Consider the following 26529-nt stretch of genomic DNA (forward strand, 5'->3'; position numbering starts at 1 on the left):
GCTTTAGTATCACAGGAGGAGAGGCAGAGTAACCAGATTATTGTTCCGTGTTCTATTACAGCTTTGACCAGTATTTCCTTTTATCTTCTCTTTTTAAGACATCGATGAGTGCCTGACTCCAACTACCTGTCCAGATGCACAGTGCCTTAATGCTCCTGGCTCTTACCAGTGCATTCCTTGCAGAGTGGGGTTCAGAGGCTGGAATGGACAGTGTCATGGTATGTTTAGTACTCTTTGTCCCTCAGGTTGTTGTTCTTGTTATCAAGTTCTGTATTTCATATTCAGTCAGTCTTACAATCTGATGACAGCACTGTGCCCTGGGTCCCAGTTTAATTCAAGAATAACTGCAAATAGGAGACTTTTGAAATATTGTGTATTTTTGAAATAGGAGATTTTTGAAATGACTTTATGTTCTCAGGCACAGTATGTAAGAGGAAATCTTGTTTTACTGTAGGTAAGTGAGCACTGAATCTGGACTACAGATGATACAAACTACAAATCAAAAGTCTTGAAACTTGAAATAGAAAACACAGAACAGAAAGGGGATGTATTGTCAGTGAAATACTAGTAGGCTGTTGTTTGGAAATGGAAAGACAAGTGAGTGTTAATACATCAGTGTGACTCACAGGTTTTTCAATAGAATATGGGACTTTGCTCACAGAGCATATTAATAAAACTCCTTAATTATCTGTACTTCTAGCAAAACATTAGCATATCTTAAAGCCTCTTGTCTGACTTCAGGCTAGGTGTTTAGGACAGATTTCTCACATTTTACTTTTGTTGATTTGTTTACAAATGTTAGATTAATTATTTTTTTTTTTCAAAATCAGTTTTGGCTATTTGAAATAGAGGTAAGAAATAGAAAATTAATCCATTGTGCAAAAAGAAATAATCTTTTGCAGTGTTGAGGGCCACTTTTTGGGACACTACCAGAAGCTTAAATTTAGCATCAGTTGTGAAGGTTCTGTTGTGAATATTCCTGCCCACTCCATGTAACACACGCCCTGTAATTTGTGATTGTTGGACTAACCATGTTACCTAAGCAGGTGTACAATGACCTACATAGAGGGGGTTTTTGCATTACTGTTATGGGGCAGATTGTCAGTGTACTTCCATGGCTTATTTTGTAATGGCTCCCAGTTCTGTGATTCTCTTCAGTTCACAAAGCAGTCTAAGAGCAGTGTCTGGTTGAAAGGCTCTGGTGGCTGGGATCTGCTGTGCTCCAGCTGCAAATGGGGTGCTGATCTATGGATCAAGATTAGAGCCAAGTTGCACTGAAGCAATGGTGTGGCTGTCAGAACCTCACCACCAATGTTGCTGTGCAGATTACACCACTTTCAACTATCCTATTTTCTGAAGAAGTCATACTGTCTGAACAGATCTGTCATGTTATAGCCGCAGATTTGGTCTTATCATTTGACTTACTGTGGAGGAATGTATTTCTCAGGTAATTTCATGGACTTTAATGGAGTTGTAACAAGCTACAAAATGTTTACAACAAATTAATGGGTTTGATCTTTGTTTCGTTCCTTCCCACCTGCCTGGGTTCCTGGTGCCTTTGCAAAGAATGTGGTATATGTACTCCGTTAGAACTCTCTTATTTAACTACTTAATTATTTTTTTTTTTTTTTTTTGCAAAATGTTGGCCTTATTTTTCCTTCTTCCCCAATATTAAGCTTTATTTCTGTACCTATTTATGAAAATAGCCTGGTTGAAAGTTCCCTGGCATAACTTTCAGTAGTTTCATTCTTGCTAACCAGGTTAGTAGGAGGGAAATGAGAGAATTCAGTGCTTTGCTCAGAACGAATATATCTTGGTTTAAAGTGATAATTTTTTTCCTTGTATTGCTGCATGTAGCTTCCCTTTTTTCCTTTGTTTTATGAAATGTTCTAAGCCTAGACATTCTTATTCACTTCAGTAGTGATGTGATCAGTCAATTTTTTGTTTATCCTAGACTTACATCATGTTGGAAAGGAGCCATACATATTTTAGAAAATGTAATGCAGACAATTTTTTTTAGATCTGTAGTTCTGCAGTATGGCACCGTTTAGATACACCAAAAAGGAAAATATTTCTCATTATCTGTGAAGGGTATTTAAATCCATTGTTCCAAAAATACATTTGTTTTTCCTGTTAGTTTAGATAATTGCAGCTCTTCTGGTTTTCCATAGTGCTGTTTTCAGGTTTTTTTTACCTCAGTCCTTTCCTCTGCCTGCACTTTATGCTATTGAAAATCTAGTGTAACAATCCTACAGATAGATCTTTGATGTCATTTATATTGTAATCTTCCAGGATTTAAAGCCAGGAACACAGCCACTTCTATTTCATTAAGCCAAGTCAATCAGTTCACTTCAAGCTTGGGTAGACTACATTTAATTGGAGTTTGGGTGGAAATGTTCAGTTCGGGGAATGTTGAAAGAAATGGAAAAGGACACCTGCACAGCCAGCCTCCTCATTGTCTTGAAATCGCCGCTGTCCCAGGTCCCTCTGTGCTTTTGTGTTGTACAGGGACTATGTGAAATAATTAATTCTTTTTTAAGTTTACTTTCAACCACTTTAATTTTTATTCCATTTTTCTTTCTGCACATTTTCATATTCAAATAAAGTCATATATCATGATGTATCTAGAGCACACTTCTGTGTATTGATGAGCAAATTAAAAAAATAGGTTGACAAAACTTTCTAGATCACCTCACTGGGGTGGATTTTGAAGCTGCATGGTTAACTATCAATACTTGTTGCTAAGTTAAAACTTGTACAGTTTTAAGGATCCCATTAGAAGATACCAAAACTAACAGAGGTAAGCAGAGTTAATCCAAATACCTCTAGCCCTACTGTAGGGAGCACCAGTAGATTCAGTTGTAACTCTGGATTTCATCTCAGAAGATTTAAGTTGTGTTCCTGGTTTTTCTGCTGGCTTTGTGAGGAAGTTTCTTGATCTTTGAGTCCCATCCAAAAATCAGAAATAGTATTCCAGGTTTCTCAGCTGGGAGATGAAGGTGAATCTCTAAGAAGCTGTTCTGTTGTTCATTTGGAAATTTGTGTACTTGAAATGGGTTCTCTGTGTTTGAACAGATCCCTTCAATTAGAGCATTGATCATGTACACTGAGAGCAAAGATTGTGTTTTGTACAGCAAGCACATTCTGCAACAGTAGTGAGCAAAACAAGCCTTGGAGAAGGGAATAAGTAGTAACACTACTGAATGTCATCACACAGCACCTGTGGATCTGTGCTGTCATCTCTCCAAGGATGTCACGGCTTCTCCTTGGCCAGGCTGCAGCAGGACATCTATTTACAGAGCTAGAGGCTGAAGTGGGGAGCTGAGAGTTGTAGGTCATTGGGAATATGGATGGTAATAGTGATTTCATTTGTGTCTGGGGGAAGATGGGCTTTATCAAAGGCAGGTGGTACAGAAGCTTGCAAAGAGCCATGTGTGTGAACACACGTGAGGAGAATAGTTACTGCGCGTATTCGCAATAGCTAATAAGGTTTATGATGATGATTTAAAGATGTCTATTCTTCCAGCTCTCCCTGTGCTACAGCTGCCTAAATGGCTCAAGTGCCTCAAATAATTAGCAGTTTTTTATGCTGATGGGTTTTGTGTGCTTTGTGGTGGCAAAAGACAGGATAATTTGGAGTAATATGATTTCTGGCATATAAAAACAAACGAAGGGTAGGTCTTTTCCTGCATCGGTGAAGTTAAAAAAATACAGCTTTCTTCCATAAAACAGACACATGCTGATACTGCAACCCCAAAATAAAGAAATAAAACTTGAAAATGAAACTTGTTTTTTTTTCTAAAGTGAAAACCAGTTCTAGAAGAAAGCTAGTAACTGTTATTTTATAATACAGAAATAATTCTGTCTGGATTTATAGCAAAATATGTTTCTTATTGTATTTTTATCTTTGCTTTTTGCTTTGTTGCTTTATACAAATTGCATTCAAAATAAATTCTTGAAAATTAGTGTTAAGTAGCAACACACCAATTTTCATGTTGGCTAAAGCAAGTGGCCCATCTAATTAATGCCTTTCTTTCAGAGAAGGATGAAAGTAGATGTCTGTGGGATAGCTTATAGAAAAAAAAGCTGCTTTTGAGACCTTCTAAAGAAAGGACAGTGTGTGACTAGGAAGAGAGATTTTGCATAATCCAGTGGAGTTCCTTGATGAGCATGTAGAGTAGCCTTACAAAGGGACCTGCATGAAGTGCTGAAATCCCATTAAAATAAATTCCTCAGGAATAATAGCCATGCTTATGATGTAATTTGAATGTATTCCCAAGCTCAACTGAAAGGTGGTTGTACCCCAGTTAATTTCTTGCACTTTCTTTCTATTCACAGATATAAATGAATGTCAGTATGGCAATCACTGTACAAATGGACGTTGTGAAAATACAGAGGGATCCTTCAGGTGTATTTGTGCCCAGGGATTCAAACTCTCTGCATCAAAGGATCAGTGTGAAGGTAAGAAAGAATATGATTAAAATTCATACAGTTGCACTTACCTTTTTTTTTGCATTTTGCTTTTAAATGTACAACACTGATGCTAAAACCCCAAAAATGTAAGGATGTGTATTTTATGCATTCCATTTTATGGTTTCTATGATCACACTGTAAATTTTGACATGTGTTATAAAGCCAATCAAGAACATGTAGTAATATTTATATTGCTAAACTGGAATTTTTGCAAAATCCTTGGCATTTTGGAGGTTTAAGGACAGTGGCTTTTGCTTTGCTTTTCTTTGTCTTTTTTTTTTCTACCATGTGGGTGAGTGGAATCAAAAAACCTAGGCTGCTCCTCTTTGGAACCCAGCAGTGTTACTTATCACTGAGCAGTTAACCCTGCCTGTGCTGGTGTTTCTGTATTCCCAGCATTACACTGAGAGAGAGTGAGGAGAGCTTGGTATCATAGTTCTGGTAACAGTACCTGTACCTCCAAAGTGTCAGTTTCCACATTTCTTCCATATCTAAAATTCCCATCAGGATTGCTCCAGTGGAACAAAATTTGGTCTGAAGTTAGAGTGAAGTAGTCTGAGGGAGAATCTAGAGCATGTACAGGAGGTATGAATATTCCTCTTCTTAACTAGAGGGTACTTGAAACTTTTCCCTAATGGTGAAAATCTGAGGCAGTGTCTTCAGGCTGTGGAAGTGCACAGAAACCTACATGTTTCTTGTCAGATGTTGGATTTCCTTCTTTTTCCTTTCCCCTCAGCCTTCCCTAAGTGTCTCTGTACAGCACCAAACACTTTCAGACTTCTGAGTGCTAAAAATAATACAGTAAAACTAAACGATCGTTCATATAAATTTGTCAGAAAGGTTGAAACAAAACATTAATGTAAGTTAAGTGTCTTGAGTGAGTTAAATGTGCTGTTCAGGACACACAGCAGACTGAACTTGGGGAAAATATGTAGACAAAATTTGACTGCTTCCTCTGAGTCTTTCATGGAAAAGAGCCCTTGCCAAGCTGAGCTGGCATGTGCAGACTGTTCTTCTTAAAGTGCACCCTTCTAAAGTAAGGACCCGTACACATGCCCAGCTGCTTCATGGAGCCCCACAGATTTCAGTGATCCTTAAATTCTAAACTTCTGTGGTTGCAAGGAACCGTTACTGAAGAGGTCAGACTGTACAGCCATAACACAGACCTGAAAAACCTCATTGAGTAACATTCTCGTGTTTGAATTGAAGTATATTTCGAGAAGGACATTCAGCTGTGCCAAAATACTAGAACTGACCAAGAACTCACCATGTCAATTTAGCCACTGCTTCTTAATGAATATTTTACAAATAACAGAGGGAAAATAGGCTTCCTAGCTCAAACAAGGCATGTGCTATGTTCTGAATTCAAAGTGTCAGTCCCCTCCAATACTTGGGAATTTTCCATAGGAAAATTCAAGTTTGATGTTCAAATCCAGCTGTAAGCTCAGGGTGACCCCAGTTTATGAGAACTGAAGCACAGAGGGATTAGCAGTGTTGTGGAAGCAAAGAGACATCTCCCCACAGTTAGATGATTAATACTGTTACAAGGCAAGAATTTCAAGGAGCCTTAACGTACAACTTAATAGGGGATTAGCCTGTCAGTGTGCATCTGAAAACCACACCCTGTTAAAAGGTGGTGATCCTGCTGGAAAGTATTTTGTGGGTTTTGCTGACTCACTGGAGCGGCTGACTTGTTACCTCTGCCAGATATAACAGAAACAAAAGCAGCTCTAAGGGAGCATGTGTGTGTATTTGTGAGTCTGTGTGTACCCAATTATGCATTGAGGGATAAACTGACATTACAAGAGAGAATGTTGAGCACAGTCATCTCAAGGAAAACATGCAGTCTGCAGTTTCATATAATTTTCTGCATTACATTGACTGTCTGTATTTAATAAATACCAACAAGTTAAGCCGTACTGGATGTTTGACACTGTGCTTTGCTCTTTTGCTCAGACTTGGTCTTTGTACTATTTGATGAGTAATTGGTATTTTCAGATGTGTAACAGTTTCACTGTCTCTGCTGCTGCAGATATTAACGAATGCCAGCAGCGATCACTCTGTACGAATGGACGCTGCAGGAACACAGAAGGATCTTTCAGATGTATCTGTAGCCAAGGATACTCATTATCACCTACTGGAGATCAGTGTGAAGGTAAGCTTAGGGGCTGAAGCTACTGACTGATTTTTTTCAATAAGATCTCAAGTATTTCAGCTGTAGGCATGAACTCTCTTAAGAACAGAGTAGAAATACATGTTGCCTCTCTTTCTTTCTCTACGCTGCTAACCATTCGTTCCCACCAACACAGCCACATATTTAATGGATTCTTAGAAATAGTCCCCGTCATCTTTCCACATACAAAAAACCAGGACATGTGTTTCCAACAGTAAGATTGGAAGACCAGTTGACATTATTACCGAAAACAAGTCAGCCTTTCCAAACCTTGTCTAAGTTCTGACACAGAGGCTCTGTATTACAAAAGCTTCTGCCAGCATATGCTATTCTCATGGGGGCCTTCTAGTTAAAACTTCTTCTCCAGCTGCTTTTGGGGACCTGCAGCCAGCCACCACAATCACACATGTGCACTGGCAAGAGAAAGTATTTAGCAGATGACAAGTTCCAGCAGGATGTACTGGAGCTCACAGCTTGCACTGTCTCAAAAGGCAGTCTACATACTGAGCTTGTAAAAACAAAAGTAAGAAGTGAAAGATGTACAATATATGTAGCGAGAAATGCTGTGTTATGGAAAAAAACCCCATTCTCTTATCGCTCAAGTAAAACAATTTAATTGTCCAGTAACTGGAAAGCTGATACTTTTTTCTAATGAAGCATTTCAAAGTTACTGCCTTTTCTCTGTTGTTTGCTGTCTGATGTGGTACATCTGATGCATTACTCATGGTCACCTTAAGAATGTAAGATCACTTACTAGCAAGATCCAGGAAGGATTCTACTTCAATTTCTTGCTTATCTCACACTAGCAAGGAGAAGTAGCTCTCACTTAAGGTCTCATTGTACATGTGGCATTAGTTCACAAAAGCTTTTCAGTCTCTGGTGTGCTTTCTGTAACTGCTGATACCTTGCAAGATACAGTTTCTTGCTGCTGTTCTACTGAGTAGTGTTCTGCTGCTAGGTTATCCTCTACACAGCACTTGGAAGGCACTCCTCACCTTCTCCCTCACAGCACTAGGTCAGGAATCCTCCTCTTCAAGTGATGCAGGCAGAAGAGTAGTTCCCCCTGGGCCAGCCAAATGCTGTTTTCTCAAGACAAATTTGTAACAGACTTTATCATAAGTGATTATACTGGATTGTCCACATTCAATGAGTGACAGCATCTCTTGAAGTTCTCATCAACCAAGAATAAGGATATCTTATAAAATCTCCTCAGTCCACTGATACTCTTTGGTCCTGAGCTATTTGGAGAATATGTTCATAGAAGAACTTACCACAATCTTCTCATCATTCGTGCTGAGTATCAGCATCTCTTGTATCAGCTTCAAGAAATGTGGGCTGATGATGCAATGCACTAGAAATTTGTGTCAAAGAATTTTGCTCTCATCTGGCTTCAAGACCTTCATGAAGTGCAGCAGATGTAGAGATACTCTGTCAAGAATCAAAGAAAAATGTGGTGTAATGGATCACAGGACCTTCCTGCCTCCCAAAGACAGAACAGATAATATGGTATCATTCCTGACTACTACTCATCCAACTTGCTTTGAGTAGACTTCAGATGAGATTTCAAACTTCTCTTCAGACTGCTTTGGTGCATTTCATACAGCCCAAGAAGTCATGGTAGCTGTTGCAGCTCTCCATTACCTGGCCTGTCAGGATAGGTCCATGCTTTATCTTCAGCTCTTTCTTGATCCTACTCAAAGGCAGTTTTCAAGACAAAATTGTTTCAGACACTTTCAAGGCAAAAGAAGAGGGATTGAATCAAATAAGGAAAAAGGATAAAACTATTCCTTTAACCCAGGATCTTTGTCTCATTTAAAGGTCTGCAACCAAATTTACAGCTTCTCCACCCAGTGACAAAGTGGTGAATTTCTGTAGCCACAGTTTGTTGGCTGAAGACTTCTGTAAATATTTCAAGTCCTGCGCAAAATAATTAATTTATTCAAGTGGAAGAAGTTCTTCTGTGCTTTCATTATATCCCTTCAAAATTTTCTGAAGTACAGGATATTATAGACTGCTTTTTGCACCTTGGAAACTAAAGAGGAAATCACCTGAAGAGGACATTCAGTGTTTCTCCACAAAATGGCCTCTGATTTTTGGATTAGCCTGTTTACCTGAATATTTTCTAACACTTCACAGAGAAAGCAGGAAAGGGATGACAAAAACTGTCAGCATAGCACAGCACAATTGTCTGGAAAGAACAAAGTGGTTCAAAGTTTGTCCAGTTTCTCAAAGAGCCAGATATGGGCATTTGTCACATCAGAGGATTCCCAAAAAATGGATGATGCTGTAAAACAAATGTGATTAGGAAACCACTTGCAAGAAATGTGTCTGTTTAATTAGGTTTTCTTCTGGTGCAAACGTTTTCTTTAAGTTGTTGCATGCAGGAAACAGTTGGTGGGTTTGATCATTATAACTTCTGCAACTTCTAGGGGCATTGCAGGATTCAGCAGAATTAGGCTGTGCTCATTTTCAGCTGTGCTTTTTACATCTCCCTGGCTGAAGTTTTTGTCTGGAAGCCCTTGTGCAGTGTTTTACTTGTTTAAGAATAAAAGTTATTTGCAAATAACTTGTATACATCAATGTATACAAGTATACATGCAGTATGTCTTCCAGATACACACCCACATGCATGTCTACCTTCTGCCTTAGCCTGTCATTCAGCATCTTGTTCTTGAGATGAAGTGACATTGAGACTTTCTGCTCATTGTTGCCCTGAATAAGAGGGAACAGGAAGTGTGAGGGCACCTGTGTGAGTCCTTGTCTTAACCCACAGGGAGTGGGAATATGCACTGGCAGGACTTACATGCAGACTGTACATCTCAAAGAACCTGGGTTACTGGAGGAAAGTCTGAAGCATAAGTCTCCAGTGTTCTCCTAGAGCTTTCAGGGATTTTGCTAGCCAAAATGTTCAAGACATGTGTATGTAAATGGTGGTAAAAAGCATTGAATGTTTCAAGCATGAGTCACTGACTACTATTTTTCTGGGGATTCTCATGCAGCACTCATAGGGTCTATGAAGAGTTGCATCAGGGAAAGGGAGGTTTGAATCCTATATCGAAAATAATGCATTTTGACTGAATTTGGCAGAAGACACCTTCTTGTTGTGAGACTTGGCATTAACTTAGCACAAGGGAGTCATTAATTTTTCTCATGCTCTAGTCAAAATTAATTGCTTTTTAAATAAGCCACAATTTATTTCGCAGTTTAAAATGGTTATAAAACATGTGGTTATCTAAAAGTCACAACTTTGTCAACATTAAGTGCAATTTTATCTTCAATAACATTCATTAGTGAAAGAAAGCTATCCCTATTTTTTACTTTTATTAAATAGATTAAATCCCAAGGAGAATTACATAGTATGGGGCTTTCCAAAGATAAATGTAGAAATCAGGTCGTGTCTTCTTTTTAATTACAACTGTTATTAATTCTTGCAGTACAGGAAAAAGTTAGTTCTAATCAGCTAAAATCCATACTTACGAAATCAGAGTAATCAAAGGTACTGGGAAAAGTCTTTGATGGCTGTTTTTGAAAGGAAGCTAACTACATTATCAAAGCAATACACTGGGTTCATTATTAGGTAGGGCTCTGTGAAGACTGAGGGAAGTTGCTTATGAGACAGTTTTTTTATTTGAATCTCACTTTCTGTTTGCTTTTGAAACTTAGAGGCACAAGTACTAAATGCCTTGTGATCTTTAGCTTTAGTACTGAAACCAAAACTGTATAATATCATGGGAATGTCGGCACTTGCTGGCTTAATCCTGTACCCTCAGTAGCTGTACTTTATTTCCTCCGCTGGGCTGCCTTTAAGCCCTTCGAAAGACAACAGGAAGAAAAGACTTCACATGGAGCATTGTCTATGCCAGTGTCCTGTTCTTGAAATATTTGATTACCTTGTGTGTAGTTTGTATCCTGGAACTTTCCCTGCTGTGTGTCAGACATTTATCCCGTAGATGTCAAGACACTAGGGCAGGGTATACAGGCCTGAGGCTTGATCCTGAACTTGGTGTTTAGGCAGCTGGGAAACAAGATCCTGTGTGCCTGGACTCCGGAGCTGGGTTTGTGGCTGGGGTGCAGCACAGTGCAGAAGCTGCCATTCAGCTTCATGACCCAGCTGCTAAAAGCCTGTGAAATGGCTGTATTGCATCTCATGAACTGCATAAAAAGCCGCCTGTCAAGATGAAAAACGAGGGATGGGACCACCATGCTATTTGAGATGGTTTATTACTCAAATAGCCAGATAAAATATCGGTCTTGAAGGCGTGAGATTTAGAGAGGAGCAACAAGTCAGCCATAGCTCAAGGCAGTCACGGTTTTCTTCTTCACACAGCAATATATAACATTTTGGTCCAATAGATAGTTGACACAAAACTTGTTTCGACTTAATAACCTCTCACCTTTGCTTAATTTTGCTGCACTGTTGGCCAATAAGCTGACAGGTCATATACTCATACACACACCTCTAGTATAGCTTCTAGATCCCTAGCCTACTCTATAAGTCACATTATTACTTATAGAGTAATTAAATTAAATTAAATAAATAAAAATTAAAGCCCAAACCTCACACTATTTTACCTAATATAATTTCTTACTTACTCAAGACATATTCTTACTTACAACTATAGGAACATAAATTTACAATTTTTCTACTTAATGTTTGTGTACCTTTATCACTGCATTAACCCAAGCTCTTTCCAAGGCTGCAGATTGAACCCTTCAGCATCTGTGGAATTTTCCATTTTTCCACTTCCCACAGCCACCCATTAGCACAGCAGTGCCCACAGTGTGGTCCCTGTCCTAGGAGCCTCCTGCCCTCGTGGCTGTTGTGTGAGCAGTCTCCCCAGGCACTTCCTGTCTGGTGTGACACACCAGCTATGCTTGGGCTTGCCTGCTCTCAGGGGGGATGCCTGAGTCCGGTCACTTCCAGCTCAGGGATTTCTGTGTGGTGGTTTAAACATGTCCTAAGATGACTATTTTAAATTTGCATTAGTAGATAATTTTTGTGCAGCTGCTTGGATTTCTTTTTAACTTCATTACTGGTATGATGTGCTTTTGTAGAGATGCAGCTGGCACATGAGTCACATTTGCTAGGAATAAATCACATGCAAACTCAAATTTCAAAGCCTTCTAGAAATATGAGAAGTTTGATGACAGGATGAAAGGAGAATAACCAAGCGTCCTAAAGTTTGATTTCCATGTATGCACACAGTTGCTTCAAGTTATGTTGAAGCTACTAAAAGTTTCATCAGTTTTGACATCATCTAATAATTTGGTTGCCTTTTTATTTCAGATGTTGATGAATGCCTTCAAGACAGCAATGTTTGCCTAAGAGGAAGCTGCATAAATACTGAAGGGTCTTACAAATGCACTTGTCCAGATGGTTTCCAGCAGATAGCGAATAGAGGATGTCAAGGTAATGAAATGGGTGTAAAAAATACCTGGATCATTATTATAAATGTATGGGTTTGCAAGTGTAACTTCTGGCAGTCACAGATCATGCTAAGGAAGAGAAACTAATTTATCATTTGTAGTACTTTCTTACTCTCCTTACTTTCTATCCTCATTCATTCTGTTCTCTCTGTAAATATATGCTGAGAAATTATTTCAAGAGGCTGAAGTGTCAGCCTTCATAACCTGAAAGAGAAGAGAGACACAGCACTGCTTTTTTCCCAGATCCTGAAAACATTTATTTTGACAGAACATTCTATGTGTTGTGAGTCAGAGACGTAACAAGAGTGGCATTGTTAGCATCAAGTCACATTAGCTATCACCTCTATAAAATGGTTGCAGTACTTTTGTGGAGGAGGGGTGGGGAGGAAGGGAATATGTTATCTGAGACTGAGTCAGCATTGCCAAACCCAGGAAAACACTTCCCAGGTTTTAGTTCTGAACAGTCCTATCATTATGTTGGCACAGCACCCAGGCACCAGGCCTCATCACTTTTGCCCACCTTTTGTGTGAGACTGAAACCACGGTATTAGAGCTGGAAAGTGATAACATGTTCATGTTCTAAATGGCTGAAGGACCAGAGCACTGGGCTTTGCTTTGGCTGCTCTCTTACACACAGTTTAGACTTGAGCTGAGAAACAGGATTCCAGCTCATCCACATTGAAGATCTTCTGCAATAAACACTAAATTCTCTGTGAAAGTTCTGAATATTCTATGTGACTGCTTTCTAATTCCAAAAATGGTGCATTCAGTCTACAGAAGTGCTGTATTAGACCATGCATCAGCAGATAAAAGAGAATTGACCACAAGGTAAAATCAATGGCAGCTTTGATAACCCTCTGTTCACTTCACTTTGCCGTCTAAAGTAGTAGATACATGCCTCATATTTTAAATGGATAAATGTAACAAAACTGAAAGCACTTATGAGCCAACCAAGGGACAGACAGTGCAGACAGAGAGCTATTGAATTAAACTGGCAAATTTATCGCAGAGTGCAGTGTCTGTGAGTTGAATCTGGACTAGACTAGAAGTTAGGGATATGCACTTTGGGAAGGAGAAGGTTGAAAAGACTCCAAAACACAAGAAATTTCAGTTTGCTCTTTCAGAGGTATTGATACTCAATTTCCCTAACACTGGTAATTTTGTTTTACTGTCTTTTAATATATCATTCTACCTTGTGTAATCAGCTGGTTTGTTTTTCAGTATTTTTCTGGTAGTTTTAAGACAGCTAAATCTTGAATACAGTTTGAGAAGGTACAATACTGTCCTTGTCATTGCTGATCTCCCACCATTCCCACCTTTCAGAGGGCTTCAGGAAGTAGTTGATGGTTTGCATTTTCTGTGAATTCAGAGAAAGCTTTATACATGTAGATATTGTGCAGCATTGTTCAGCACAGTGCACTGACTTTTCCTTAGGCACCTCAAGCAGATACAACTTCCCCAAGCTGCCTGCCTCTTTTCTTTCCTCTTATGACCATGATTTCAGGACATGGTTGGAAGGTTTACACACAGGCTAGTATCAGTTTGCAGCTAGAGAAAATTCTATCATGGATGTCATGGTCTTGAGATAATGATATTGAAATTATAATTTCTCTAGTATATCAAAATTGCTGGCTACTTTGATACATTCTGGATGACTGTAAGCAACAAAAGGTACAGTTAAGAATGAGAAATTCTAGGGTTTGGATAAGGGATGAATAAGCTTCATGGGTAAGTTTTATTTGTAAATTTGTGTTTGATCTCAACATGCTTCTTAATAGTTTTTGGTAAAGCAGAAAATACAAAAGTACAATTATAACATGAATGGTAATTGGTATGAAAGTGGTAGCATCTTAATGAAAGAATGAAGTCCTGAAGTTCTGAGGGTAGATTTGGTTGCTAACATGAGACATGAGTCCAAAGGAAATACTTGTTTTTCAGATTCACAGGTATGAAAAATGCTTTCCAAGATTATAATAGAACCCAACAAAAGAGAGATGATGATAAGCTCTTGCATAGCCGCCTTTTGGGATCATTCCCACTCCCCATCAGAAAAAAAGAGCATTTGGTTTTAATTATATAACATCAGCCTTCTGGGAAAGATGCAGCTCCAAACCTGCTAGTAGCATGTGGAGTCAGATGCCCAAGTTGACCAGGGTGCAGCCATCAAAAAGCAGTGCGATGGAGCTGAGAATTCCGGTAACACAGAAGAAATGCTGGCTCGGATGGCACTTATGCTGATATCTGACAAGTCACTCTCTGCTCATCCTCCTCACTGAGTGACATAGCAAGAGTATGATGCAGCAGAACATAATGACATCTATACAGAGTTTAAGAATGATCCCAGGAGATTTGGTTACTCTGGAAGATGAGCCGTTCACACAGCTATTTACATAGCCAGTGGAAATGGAAGCTGCTTTTAAGATCAATTTAATTTAGGTTTAATATTAAGGCTGTGATTTGCAAAGATCTTAATGTCTCTGTGCTTTCAGATATCAATGAATGTGAGAGATCTGACCTCTGTTCACCGCACGGAGAGTGTCTAAACACGGATGGCTCCTACCAGTGCATATGTGAGCGGGGCTTTTCTGTGTCTGCAGATGGCCAAACATGCGAAGGTGAGACAAGTTATAATAATCCATTCCAACTGATTTGCTGTTTTTAGGAGGGTGAGAAAAGTAGTCAGTCAGTCACTACTAACTCTAAAATCTGCCACTGAAGGGCCCTTTGTTCTTTTTTTCATAAATAAATGATTTGCAAAATATGTTTGGAACTCAGGGTTCAGATAAGTTTCTGTGGGTAGGACACACATGAATATTTAGGATTATCTAATTTGAAACTTAAGTGCATTATCAGCAGTTCTGAGCTACCTGAATGTTGTCATTGGTGTGTGGAAGACAATGAAACCGTGCTTGTCCAAACCTTTATTTAAAATATACAAATTAAGCAACAGAACAGTGACTCCAGTGAGAAGTTGCAGTGAAATCCAGTAGTTCTATTGTAGAACTTCAGGCATTTTGAAATGGCAGAAATGAAGTAAATAGCAGTAATTAGATCTTTATAGAAGCATCAACCGGGAGCCTGGAATTTAGGGTACCTAGGGTTTTTATGTTGCTATATCATGAGAATATATCCTGTTGCTAATGGTATACACACATTTGCCAGTGATGCTGCTCTCCTGCACTGAATTTAAGACAGGACACTTGTGCTTAGCGATACCAAGAAGGTCTGTGGCTTTGTGAAGTCAGTGATGCTCATAGAAAATGAACACTCTAATTCTTAATTAGATTAAAAATGGCTATTGTTACGGTTGAGAGGAATGTTTGAGAAAATAAGGCTTGTGGGAAAAGTTCAGACGGGGAAAAAATTGTATGGTAATATTTCAGCAGGGTGCATATCGAGGAGAAGCACTGAACAGATGATAGCTTAGTGTTAGAACCAACGGGGAGTGGATCTTAAGCACCCAAGAAGTAAGCAACTGTTCTCTCTCCCAAATTACATCCAGAAAATCCATATGTGATTGGTTTTCACAGGCCAATTCTTCTCATAGTTCGCTTAGGGATAGTGAAAACATTTGTCCTTTGGTGGATGAGGTACACTGAAACTTGTGTCTGGCTGGTGCATCTCTCTGCTTACAGCAGAGAAAAACGAGTGTTACAGCTTTATTACTGAAGCTGGCATATAATCTGCCATATATTTAGTAATGTGATCTCTCATTAAATGAAATACAGTGCTGGCAGGAACACTGTTATGCTTGATGTCAGGGAGTAAGTGCTGTATATTTAGATACAGCATAACATCAAACACACCATTTGTATTTTAATTATTATTGATAATTATAAAAAGTTATAGAGTGTTCTTTAGTGCTTTTTTTCATCTCTAAACATTTACTTAATTTTGTAATCATGGCATAAGTTGAAAGAAATATTCTCTTACTGCCAAGACAAAAGCCTGGTCAAGTCTGAGGAACTCCACTGATTCATGGAGGTATTTTATGATTTGAAGTAATGGGGGATAATTCCAAAGCATGTTCATGGACTCTTTTCATCAGCACCTGTAGATTTCACCCAGTGTTCAGGAAGGATATGGCCATATATCTTCAAGTGCTCTGCAAGAAAAAAGTAGTAGCAGGTGTTCTGCCTCACTGGTGAGCACAGCTATAAAAGAGAAAAAAAAAGTGGCCAGAGAAGAATACAGCCTTCTTTTTGTAGAAGCCAAATACTCCATTTGAAAATGAAGCTAGGAGAACACCTATTTGATTTCACCTTGTGAAATCAAACTCCCAGAAACTAAAAAAAGCACAACTGAAAAGGAGCACAACTTGAAAAAAAGAAAGAAAATCCAAAGTCATTGGCATCTACTGTTAAGAGATGTACCAGAAACAATGAGCTCCTCTGCACCTCTGACATTTAATAAAATAGCACCGTTTCCAGGGAAAGGTTACTATCATATATGATGAAGTAATACGATGTTAATCTCCATTAGAACAAAAAAGCCAAACTTTTACTAAATAGAAAAAGATGAAGTCATAAGATCTTGTTTCCAGGACTGTGACTAGTTTTGGAACTTTTTAATGAAGAATAAAACAAGTACAAAACCAGTTGAGCATGCTTCACAAGTAATTGGTGTTGTGTATGGAATACAGATCAGACTTTATATTCAGCACTTGGAAAAGTATTTTAACAACTTGGCGAAGCAAGGGTACTTCTAGTCTCTGAAGCAGCAGCACTCCTTTTCCACCTCAATTAGTTTCTCCATTCTGTCATTTTAATAAAAACAACTCCTGAGTTTTGAAAAAACTCATTTTAAGGGAGCACTGATGGCATCAGTGTCAATATTTCTAGTGGTGTCAGCTTTGTGCTAAAAGGCAATACGAAACAAAAGGAATATGTGACATTCCAGGTACTGTGAAAGCATGTGGCTTCCAGCCTCAGGAGCTACTGTTCTTTACACTAAGTGCCTCTGTGAATTTAATTCTCATTAAGTGAGTGAGAATAACTGTTTATACCATCAGAGAAAGAACCTGAGAAAATTTTCCTGGATTCACACACCTCTCTGTACCTGGAGAGCAGATTTTCTGTATCTCCAGTCTTTTTTGGTATGAGTTTGACTTGGGGCTTTTTTTGAAGTTTGAAACAACAACAGCATAAAACGTTTAAGAACCTCATGTGGTTTAGTTCTGGTATGGAGTTTTTGTGTGGCCATTGGCCAAAGTAAACTGAACAGCTGTGAAGACTGTGTCTTCTCCAAGGTGTAGACAAACTTTTGTTGCAGCAGTGACATTCCACTGCAGCCTTGGCCCCAGGCTCAGCACTTTGACTGCACCGGACTCTCTGAACTGGTGCAGCTCAAGATGCTCCTTAGTTCCTTGCTGAGCTTTCTGGGGTTCATGTAAAGATGGTGTTTTATCCAGCTGGCTGCTAGTCAAATATGTTGGCAAAATCTCAAGTTAGAGGTTCTCTGATGCTTAAGTCGATACCCTGCCTCAAGCACCTCTCCTGTCTCCGTGTCCTATCCCATGCTTCTCATTGCTGCAACAGACAGTCCAAAAACACTTAGACATCCCACCAGAGCTCTCCGACCTCTGCATCTTCCTTTTTACGTATGCATGTTATGAGTAGCCCTGGAAGTTTCAGAATCAGAGCTCTTCTTCTCTAATCACTTTACAGATCTGTCTTAGGAACCAGTTCCTCTTCCAGACGTATTGCTATGTAAATAGATTTCAGTGCGATTTAAGTATCATGCCTGAGGTTGCCTTCAACTTGTTCAGGTTGTCAGAAAACAGAAACAGTGCTGAACTGCACAAAAGTGTGCATGAGTGCACACTTCTTGCCTTTTGATTAAAGCAGGCAGCACTGATTCATGGATTCTAAAATAGGTTGTAATTACAGAGAGCTGCTTTAGTCACTCTTTAGACACAGGATATATTAGTTTCATATTTAGTTTTTTCCCCTGACTTCGTTTCCATGTAGCAAGGGAATTGCCGATTACAAGCCTCACTCTTTATGGGGTGATTAAAGAAACAAATGTCCTTTCCGGCCATAAAAAAGAGTCCTTTGAGTGAACTGTCTAGACAAGGAAAAATATTTGGTGCTTGGACCTTCTCTGTAATATCCCATGCACTGAAAGATGTTCAGACTGTACTTTTTAGAAAAAAACCCCTGTCTTCTGTGGCTGTATTATGTACTGAATTAGACACTTGCTACAATCACAAGTTTTGTTTCTGCGGCTTTTTAGTCAATGACCTTGTTTTACCTGTGAAGAGCCAGCTGCATGAACCATTCCCCTGTTTCTTTAACATTTAGGTTTTAAGTAAAAGGAGTTCTGTAATTTGGGTAATTCTAAAATCTCCAGTTATAGTTTCTTCCGTGTAGGTTTTTAACAGTTACTGTCCCGTGGCTCAAGAACTTTTTGTTATTTAAACATAGTTGTTCTTTGAAGACACACTGATACTGTCTGCTGTCTGAAATTCCCACCTGTCAAACCACCATTGTATACTCATTTTGAATTCCTTTTCTTAACAGAGCTTTCTGATTAAGAGACAGTGTATTCAGATTTTTTCACTAGGTATGTGAAATTCTGCTAATCACGAGACTCTTAATATCAGATATGTTATGCAGTGACAGTGCAGAGCAGCAAGAAGGAGGGACCAGAAAAAACACAGCAGTAGAACAATGTTATTGTCTTCCTCCCAGTAACTCCATATGCATCTACTTATCATCCTCTCACTGTGGGGACTTGGAAAAGGTATAAAAGGTAGTTCTTGACCTTTCACCTCTGACAGTCTTTAACAAAGATAAGTTGTTTATTTGCACTGCTGAATTAATTCTACTAGGAAGGGTTTGTGGTAGGTTTCAGTAAGTTCAAGATCCAGAAACATCCAAATTTTTCTATTCAATTCCCTGAGAATAAGCATACTGGCTATTGTATTCTTTGCTAAATACAATAGCCCTTTCTAAAATAAATTCCTTGAATATTTTTCCTTTGTTGAATAAATCAAGATGTAAAGACCATTAAAATCTTTACTACAAAACTTACAAACCAAATACATTTATCTGCAAGTACTTTTTTTATAATGATCAATTATACTCATATGTCCTAGATTTTGGTGTATTTTGTACATACAGTTTTTGCATGTATTTTGTGTGTAGGCTGAAGTTTGTTAACCAATGGATCAGTTCAGTAGGAGAAGTGAGTTTTCCATCACTTAAACATCCTAACATGAAATTACATGCCTTTCTGAGGAAAAAAAAGTTAAAATTTCACAGTCTGTTCCATTGCTACAGAAATTGCCAGAGACAAGTTTTTTAATCTTTTTAAGAGGTTCTAGATAGACTCTTCTGGCCTTAAAAGTATACATGTGATTCTGTTCAGACCCCACCACAGCACATGGGAAAAGCTGGTTTTGAAGATCCCAAAAACACCACTTCCTGATGCATGCGAAGTTTGTGTGGATGGATTTGAACACTTGGGTTGCAAGAGGGCAGCACAAGAGGTCACAGGTGTGGATGGTAATAACATGCTGCTCAAACTTTTATAGCTGGGGGGGCTGTAACCACATGGTTCAAAGACCAAGAAGTCCCTTTTAGCTGAGCATAAAACACAATTTAAAAGTTAAATAGTCCTTGCTTGGTGAGTACTGTCAGGATAAGAATGCACTGCATCATTGCTGACTTCTCTAGGTTTTTGTTTGACACAGCTGTGAAGAGCTGGAGGAGCAGGCAGGACTACATTTTGAGCCCTACTCTGTCCTTACAGAGAAACACCAGGTGCTGCTCACCTACTTGAGAAGCCTTCTCTTGTGGCACTGCAGGATTCAGTCCCAGCTGTTCTTCAGTTCAGGGAGTGCCAAAGGCCTCCACTGGGGGTAGAATGATGGTAGGCTCCATCACATGAAGGGCTACAAAATGTGCAGAATTAACGATAGTAACAAGCACTCAGATAAATCACTTTATCCTCCATTTAAAATGCAATTATCCCTTGAGGAAATGTGTAGAAGGAAAGCAGGCAACAGCCTTACTTAACAGAATGTTTTTTAGGAAAGAAAAGAAAGGAAACGGGTAATTTCTATGCTTCAGGCTGCAGAGTAATATAGAAGGCAGAAGATACTAATCCTAGTATCCTAGCAAGTTCACAGTTTCAACTAATGTTCTTCCTCCTGAAAAGTGCCTCATGACATCTTTAATGACCACATATTTGGGTTTAGGTCTTACTTTGAGTGGAGAGAAAAATAATGCATTCCTAGCACTTGCAATGCACTCTACAAAAACAAACCACAGTCTGCCACAAGCAGCTCTGCTTCATTATAATGTGATGGGCAGCTGAGTCAAAGAACAGACTTACACGTGCAAGTGACTTACTTGTAAGGCCAGCAAACCAAAACTGGAACTACAAATGAAAAGGTCAATACAGAAAACATTCCAGCATCGGAATTACTTCATGTACCTGAGTAAAATGATTTGTATGTGTAGATTTCCAGGTCTCAAGGACTTTACAGGCACAGAAGGCTCAGTCCACAGGTATTTACCATTTACACTATGAAATTGTGATCTGTGCTGAGAGCCATAATGAGATCTGTGCAGCACTCTTTTTGTTGGCACAGTGAGTTCAGTTTCACTCATGTTGTTGACTCTATAATACTACAACTGGTACAATCTCTAAGTCAGTCAGAGAAACTATTTAAACTATGCCTTAGTCTGTGGTATGTAACATCACGCTGTAGTTAACAAGTTTGGTGAAACAGATGGGTGGAGGCAGTTGACCATTGCTGGCATACTTACTGCAAAGCTAACACTGAAACAATTTCTTAAATTGTCCATGCGCTTACATTAATTTTTGTGTCTTGTCCTCGTGTTCCTTCCCAGTGTGTTGAGACATAGCTGCATCTGTTTGCAAAGTGGCCCATGTGTGGGTTTTCTGCACTCTTGGTGAATGTCTGCTTTGTCTGTCACACAGCCTGTCTGATGTTAAAATTCTTCCTTGCAGATGTGGATGAGTGTGTGAACGGCACGGTGTGCGGCAGTCACGGGTTCTGTGAAAACATGGATGGCTCCTACCGCTGCCTCTGTTACCAAGGGTACCAGGACACACAGGATGGGCAAGGGTGTACAGGTGAGTTCATAGGTTCCAGTAGTCACTGCTGCGAAGTACAAGGGAGCAAAACCACCATTCCAACAAAGCGCATTTCACATTTTTGTTTTCTGTTGTTTTTATTAAAGTTATGCCACTTACTAGCAAAATAGTAATTGAGCTCTTCTTTACTCACTGAACTTTGTGCCAGATGGAAACTTTATGGAAACCTGTTATTGGGACAAACAGAAGCAAACAGCAAATAAACTGAGCCACTTACTTTATTTATTTTTAAAAACCTAAGAAGTCTCCCTGTTTCTGCATGTCAGGACCATTCACAAATACAATAGCATGAATTTAATATTTTAGCTTATTTAAGTGCTACATCTGTTTAGTTTCACAGCTGGGTAACAAGGACCCTGCTGTACCCCCTGCAGGAAATAACATCTGGACTGTGGCACACACAGCCAGGCTGAATTAGATGGCACCTCCCTAGGCATATGGTGTTTAATCAAATTTTAACATTAGCTTCCAGCTCCAGGAAAGACACCTAACACCATGAAATGATGTGGGATTTTTGTAGATGTGTAAATACTGCACATTTCTTTTGTGACTAATAGGTTTCCAGATCTGTTGTTAATAGTGCTGGCTGGAGAACCATTTGAGGCAGCACAAGTTCGTAATATAAAATTAATACCAGATTGAAGAAAGGTATTCATTAAGCAATTTCTTCAAGCCAGACCCAGGATGAAACACATTTACTGGTAACAGAGACCTAAATGGAATACCAAACAGAGAGGAGGATTTAGACGTTTTACAGAGTGTTTGTATGCATTTTCTAATATATTAAATAGTTTTGTTACAAAATTCTTTATGCCATTTGACACTTACTTTGCTGCATACCAAGTTGTATTTTGTCATACAGTGACTTTTCATGGATGAAAACAAATAAAGCTGAGAAAGTAAAAAAATAAAAGGGGAAAGGATAGGATGGTGTGAAACTAAATTTAATTTTGAGTTCCCACTGAAGTAATTCTGAACCACTAAACAATGTTGTTTTTTTTTCTTGTATAACAAGATATCATGTAAAATGCTCGTACAAATTTTGAAGCCACTTATCAGCCAAAACAATTCAAGGAAAAAGTAAGTCTCTAGTTCCAGACTAGGCAGTGTTCCCCAAAGATGGCTTGTTCCTTATGACAAGAACCCAGTAAAAAGATAAAGAAAAATCTGAATACATTTTTTAAATGTAAGCCAACTATAAGTTAAAATCCATATTTATATAAAAACACAGAAGTCAGCATTTATTCAGATAACTAAATTTTGATAGGCAAGAGGTAAAAAGGATGAAATATTGCTTCACAAGTTTTATGTTAGACCACAGTTATAGGAATTTTTGAATTGTGATAAAGAAATTACTATTTCTGATACTAATCAGCATAATTTCTGTCTACTGAGATGCTCTCGTTAGAATTCAATTTTCAAATGTCAACATTAGCAACTAAAAAGAAAATAAAGCTAGGTGATCCTGGTAGTATTTGATAATCCTTGTTTAAGCAACAGACAACAATTCTTTTGGTCATAAGAGCATTTCAGGATTGGCTAGTTAGCAGGTGTATGGAATCCAAGTCAAAAATATGTGGAATTTTTTGGAGAGAGGAATTTTGCAGTGTTCAGCAGGGGTCCCTGGGTGACCTGGGCACAATTTCTGTGGGTCCCAGAGCAGCCTGTGAGTCCATGCAGTGGACATATATAGACGTATAGTGGCACTGGGGCTGGGGAATTTTCTTTTTGGTGGTTGTTTACAAGCAAAATGGTATTTGGAGAGGAAAATTAATTCTCTTTTTTGTAGTGCAGTCTGAATCTCACCAAAACCTGTTCATTTTGCTCCTTGAGTTTAGTGAAAGTTTGATAATGAAGCTAAGAAAACAAATTACTCTGAGTTTTAAATCCCAGTAGGAGAATACACAGAAAAGCAAGTATTTAACAATGAGAAACACCAAAAAACCTGTGTTCTGGTCTACAATCAGCACCTAATCAGCACTAATAGTTTATAAACTGTACTGTGACTTTCAGGGGTCTTTATTTCATAGGACTTACTACTTGTTTATGAATCCACTTAGGTATTAGTGAGTTTTTAATCCTTCTCCAGGGATCACATCTGTAATCTGGCAGACAATATTGGCACAGATACAGCAGATAAAAGAACAGTCAGTAGTTGGTCTCAATTGATTCATGTTTTGGATTCCTTCCCCAGATGTGAATGAATGTGAAATGTTGAGTGGAGTATGTGGTGAAGCCCTCTGTGAAAATGTTGATGGTTCTTTCCTGTGTCTGTGCTCTGATGAAAACCAGGAGTATGATCCAATGACCGGACAGTGTCGCTTCCGTACTTCACCAGGTAAAACTCAGCGGATTTTTGCATGCTTGGCATGATTTCAACTGCACACAGAACCACTGGAAAGGCAGAGGTGGTTGAAATATTGGTGTTGCTTTAACTACAGCAGAAAAATGTAAAGCTTGTCAGTGTCTTGGAAGTGTGTGCACGAGAGAAGGTTTTTCTAGGAAGGAATATGTTATCAGTGAACCATTAACAGTGAAAATATAGCAGAAGCACCTTCTAAATGTTATTCATCAACAGACTTGGCAGTAATATTGAGCAGTTACTGCAGGTAAGAGTAAACGGTTTCATTGGCTAGATTGTAAAAATGAAATCTGATATGGAGTCAAGTGTATGACCTGAGTGTTTTTGGGTTTTGTCCAAACTTTTAAAAACACCCATTAGTATGCTTGGACAATGTTTAAGGGAAGCATATTATTAAAACCAGAAGTTGTATTTAGTTGTTGTGGTTTCACCCCAGATGGCAACCAAGCCCCAGGCAGCCAATCACTCACTCCCCTAGAAAGCTCATGGGTTGACATAAAGACAGATGAATAGGGAAAACAAAAGCCACAAACACAAGCAAAGCAAATCAAGGAATGAAGTGACTGTTTCCCATGGGCAGGTGTTCTGCCATCTCCAGGAGAGCAGGACCCCATCACACGTAACAGTGACTTGGGAAGACAAAAGCCATCATGCCAAACATCCCCCTCTTCCTTCTTCTTCTCGTCCTCATTTTATGTACTGAGCATGAAGTCATGCAGTCTGGAATACCCTTTTGGTCAGTTTGGGTCACCTGTCCTGGCTGTGTCTCCTCCCAGCCTCCTCACCAGTGCGGCAGAACAGAAAGCAGAAAAGGCTTTGGCTCTGTGTAAGCTCTGCTCAGCAATAATAAAAACATCTCAATATTAATCAGCCCTGTGTTGTTCAGCACAAATCCAAAATACAACCCCATACCAGCCACTGTGAAGAACTCTATACCAGCCAAAATCAGCACAATAGTGATAGCTTGTTAGCATTATCTAGAATTAATGTAAGTCCTAAGAGCAGGCTGTTGGGAAAGCAAAAACCCAAACCACTAAATTGTTGTCAGTCTACCTCAGTCTCTCTTAAAGTGTCCTTGCCTGGTTTACTCCTGTTTTTCCTACTAGTCCACTGTACTGGATTTTTGAGCTTTCTTATAAAGTGTTTTGGGTGTTGAAAATACTACTGGAAATGCACTAATTGAAAATTAGTTTAGAACTCTTAAAAGCTGCCTTCACATTTCTAAACTGATCCAGTTTGGAGAAAGGAACAAACCCACAGTAAGAATGAACAGAGTACAAGAAATGACAGGATTTACTTGTGCAGTGTTTTTTCCCCTCCAAAATGCAAATCTTGGTATTTTTTCCTTGCTTTCTTACACTGCAGGTCTAGCTTCTGGAAAGCCTTAGAGGAATTGGCTTTTTTGTTTACTTTACAGCTTCCAGGCTGTGGCTATTTTCTCCTATCACTCATGATCTTTCAGACTTGTAAAGAGGGTTAAAATATCCATGACCTAATTGTCACAAATATTTAGATCATTGAATGTAGCACTCAGCAGCACTCAAGAAGTTGCCTGTGAAATATCATTAACAGCTGATTGACAAACATTTTGGGCCTGTGAAGAGGTAGTACTCAGGGGAATTCAGCTAGCTGATGAAGCAAAACCAGAACTAAAAAATCAGCAGAGGGCCTGAGTCATGTAAAAAGAACTCAGATCCAAGGGACATTTGAGGACATACCCTAACATTAGTGTGGGGAGGAAGGGGATGAAGAACACAGTGTGATGGATTGTGCTGTCAACAGATGGATACTCTACTGGCTGTACTAACTCCATTATGCTGTCACCAGTGAGCACAGCTTTGCTGTAACTGCTCTTCCTTCCCCTCCAGGCTTCATCAGGCCCTAACAAAACACGCTTCACCTTTGTCTCTTCTCTGATAAGGTCATCAAGGTCTCTCATACGAAACCCCAAGGAGCTAGTGAGAAGTACTTTACATCATACGGTCTTGGACTAGAATAAGACAAAATACTTGGATCAGAGATCTTATTATCCTCTTTCTAAAGTAGAAGGAGAAAAGACTGTTGTTAGTTCTCCTTACAAATTATTCTTGCTGCAAAGAATGCTGGAATAGCCACACATCCTCTCTGTCTTTGACAAGCCACATACTCAAGTCAGGCGTGGTGCTTCCAGAGCTCCCATGATGCATGTGGATATCATCTGTCAGCATTAGTTTGCATCATGCTTATGAAAGGCAGAACTTAAGAGGCAGAAAGGAAGAACTTAATCTGTGTTATCCTGTTGCAGATATCTGTAGTTCAGCCTAGTTCATCCAGCTCTTGCTTATTTCTCATTCTGTATTTTTGTGCATAAAGAAGTGTTTGTCCACCTTCTATGAAGTGCAATTAAGTGACATTTGTTCAAATGTTACTTTAATTTGGAACTTTTTTTCCATGGTCTTCTTCCAAAGGCCGTTAGATTTGTGAAGTGCTGTGTGTTCACATTTTTCTTTACTCGCCCTTAGGGCTCTCAAGATTTCCTTTATTTAGATTCCACTTGCTGGAAATGTGTCTGCTGTTAGCTGTGCCTTGAAACAATCCTCCCAGTATATGTATCAGGAATTTAAGCCCCTACTGTTACTTTCCAGTCAAAAAAACAAAAAAAAAGTGCAAAAAGTTGTGCAAGGCTCGATTGTCTCATTCCCTTCTTCTCTGCCCTGCCATTCAAAAAATGTAGGAAATGTTTCAGAAATAAGAAAAGATAAAGGAGGAAAGAACTTTATTCTGTAGGAGATGAAAATCTGCTGTTCTGTACATCTTTGTACCTAAGAGAGAAAAAAATGCATGCTTTGGGTTGAAGTCTTCTCATTTATTCTTACAACAAACTATATAAAGCTATTTGTGCTTCATTTCTAGCATGTGCCAAGCTCGACGCATTTAGAGTAATAGTCAATAATAGTAATAAATAATAAGTTTGAATACAATTGTG

At 38.9% G+C, this 26529-nt stretch overlaps 1 protein-coding gene across 10 annotated transcripts in view; it reads left to right on the forward strand.

The window, feature by feature from the left end:
• Positions 1 to 26529, forward strand: part of LTBP1 (latent transforming growth factor beta binding protein 1) — a 184242-nt gene that overhangs the window by 127381 nt on the left and 30332 nt on the right. For all 10 annotated transcript variants that reach the window (XM_088052416.1, XM_088052414.1, XM_005526906.3 and 7 more), the window contains 7 exons: positions 99 to 218; positions 4339 to 4461; positions 6506 to 6628; positions 11934 to 12056; positions 14563 to 14688; positions 21056 to 21181; positions 23397 to 23540. In XM_088052416.1, coding sequence (XP_087908542.1) covers positions 99 to 218; positions 4339 to 4461; positions 6506 to 6628; positions 11934 to 12056; positions 14563 to 14688; positions 21056 to 21181; positions 23397 to 23540 — 885 coding nt within the window. The remainder of the gene's footprint in view (positions 1 to 98; positions 219 to 4338; positions 4462 to 6505; positions 6629 to 11933; positions 12057 to 14562; positions 14689 to 21055; positions 21182 to 23396; positions 23541 to 26529) is intronic.

Source organism: Pseudopodoces humilis, chromosome 3, assembly GCF_049639895.1.
Source record: "Pseudopodoces humilis isolate 2021_Gansu_Grassland_sample_001 chromosome 3, ASM4963989v1, whole genome shotgun sequence".
Lineage (NCBI taxonomy): Eukaryota > Metazoa > Chordata > Aves > Passeriformes > Paridae > Pseudopodoces > Pseudopodoces humilis.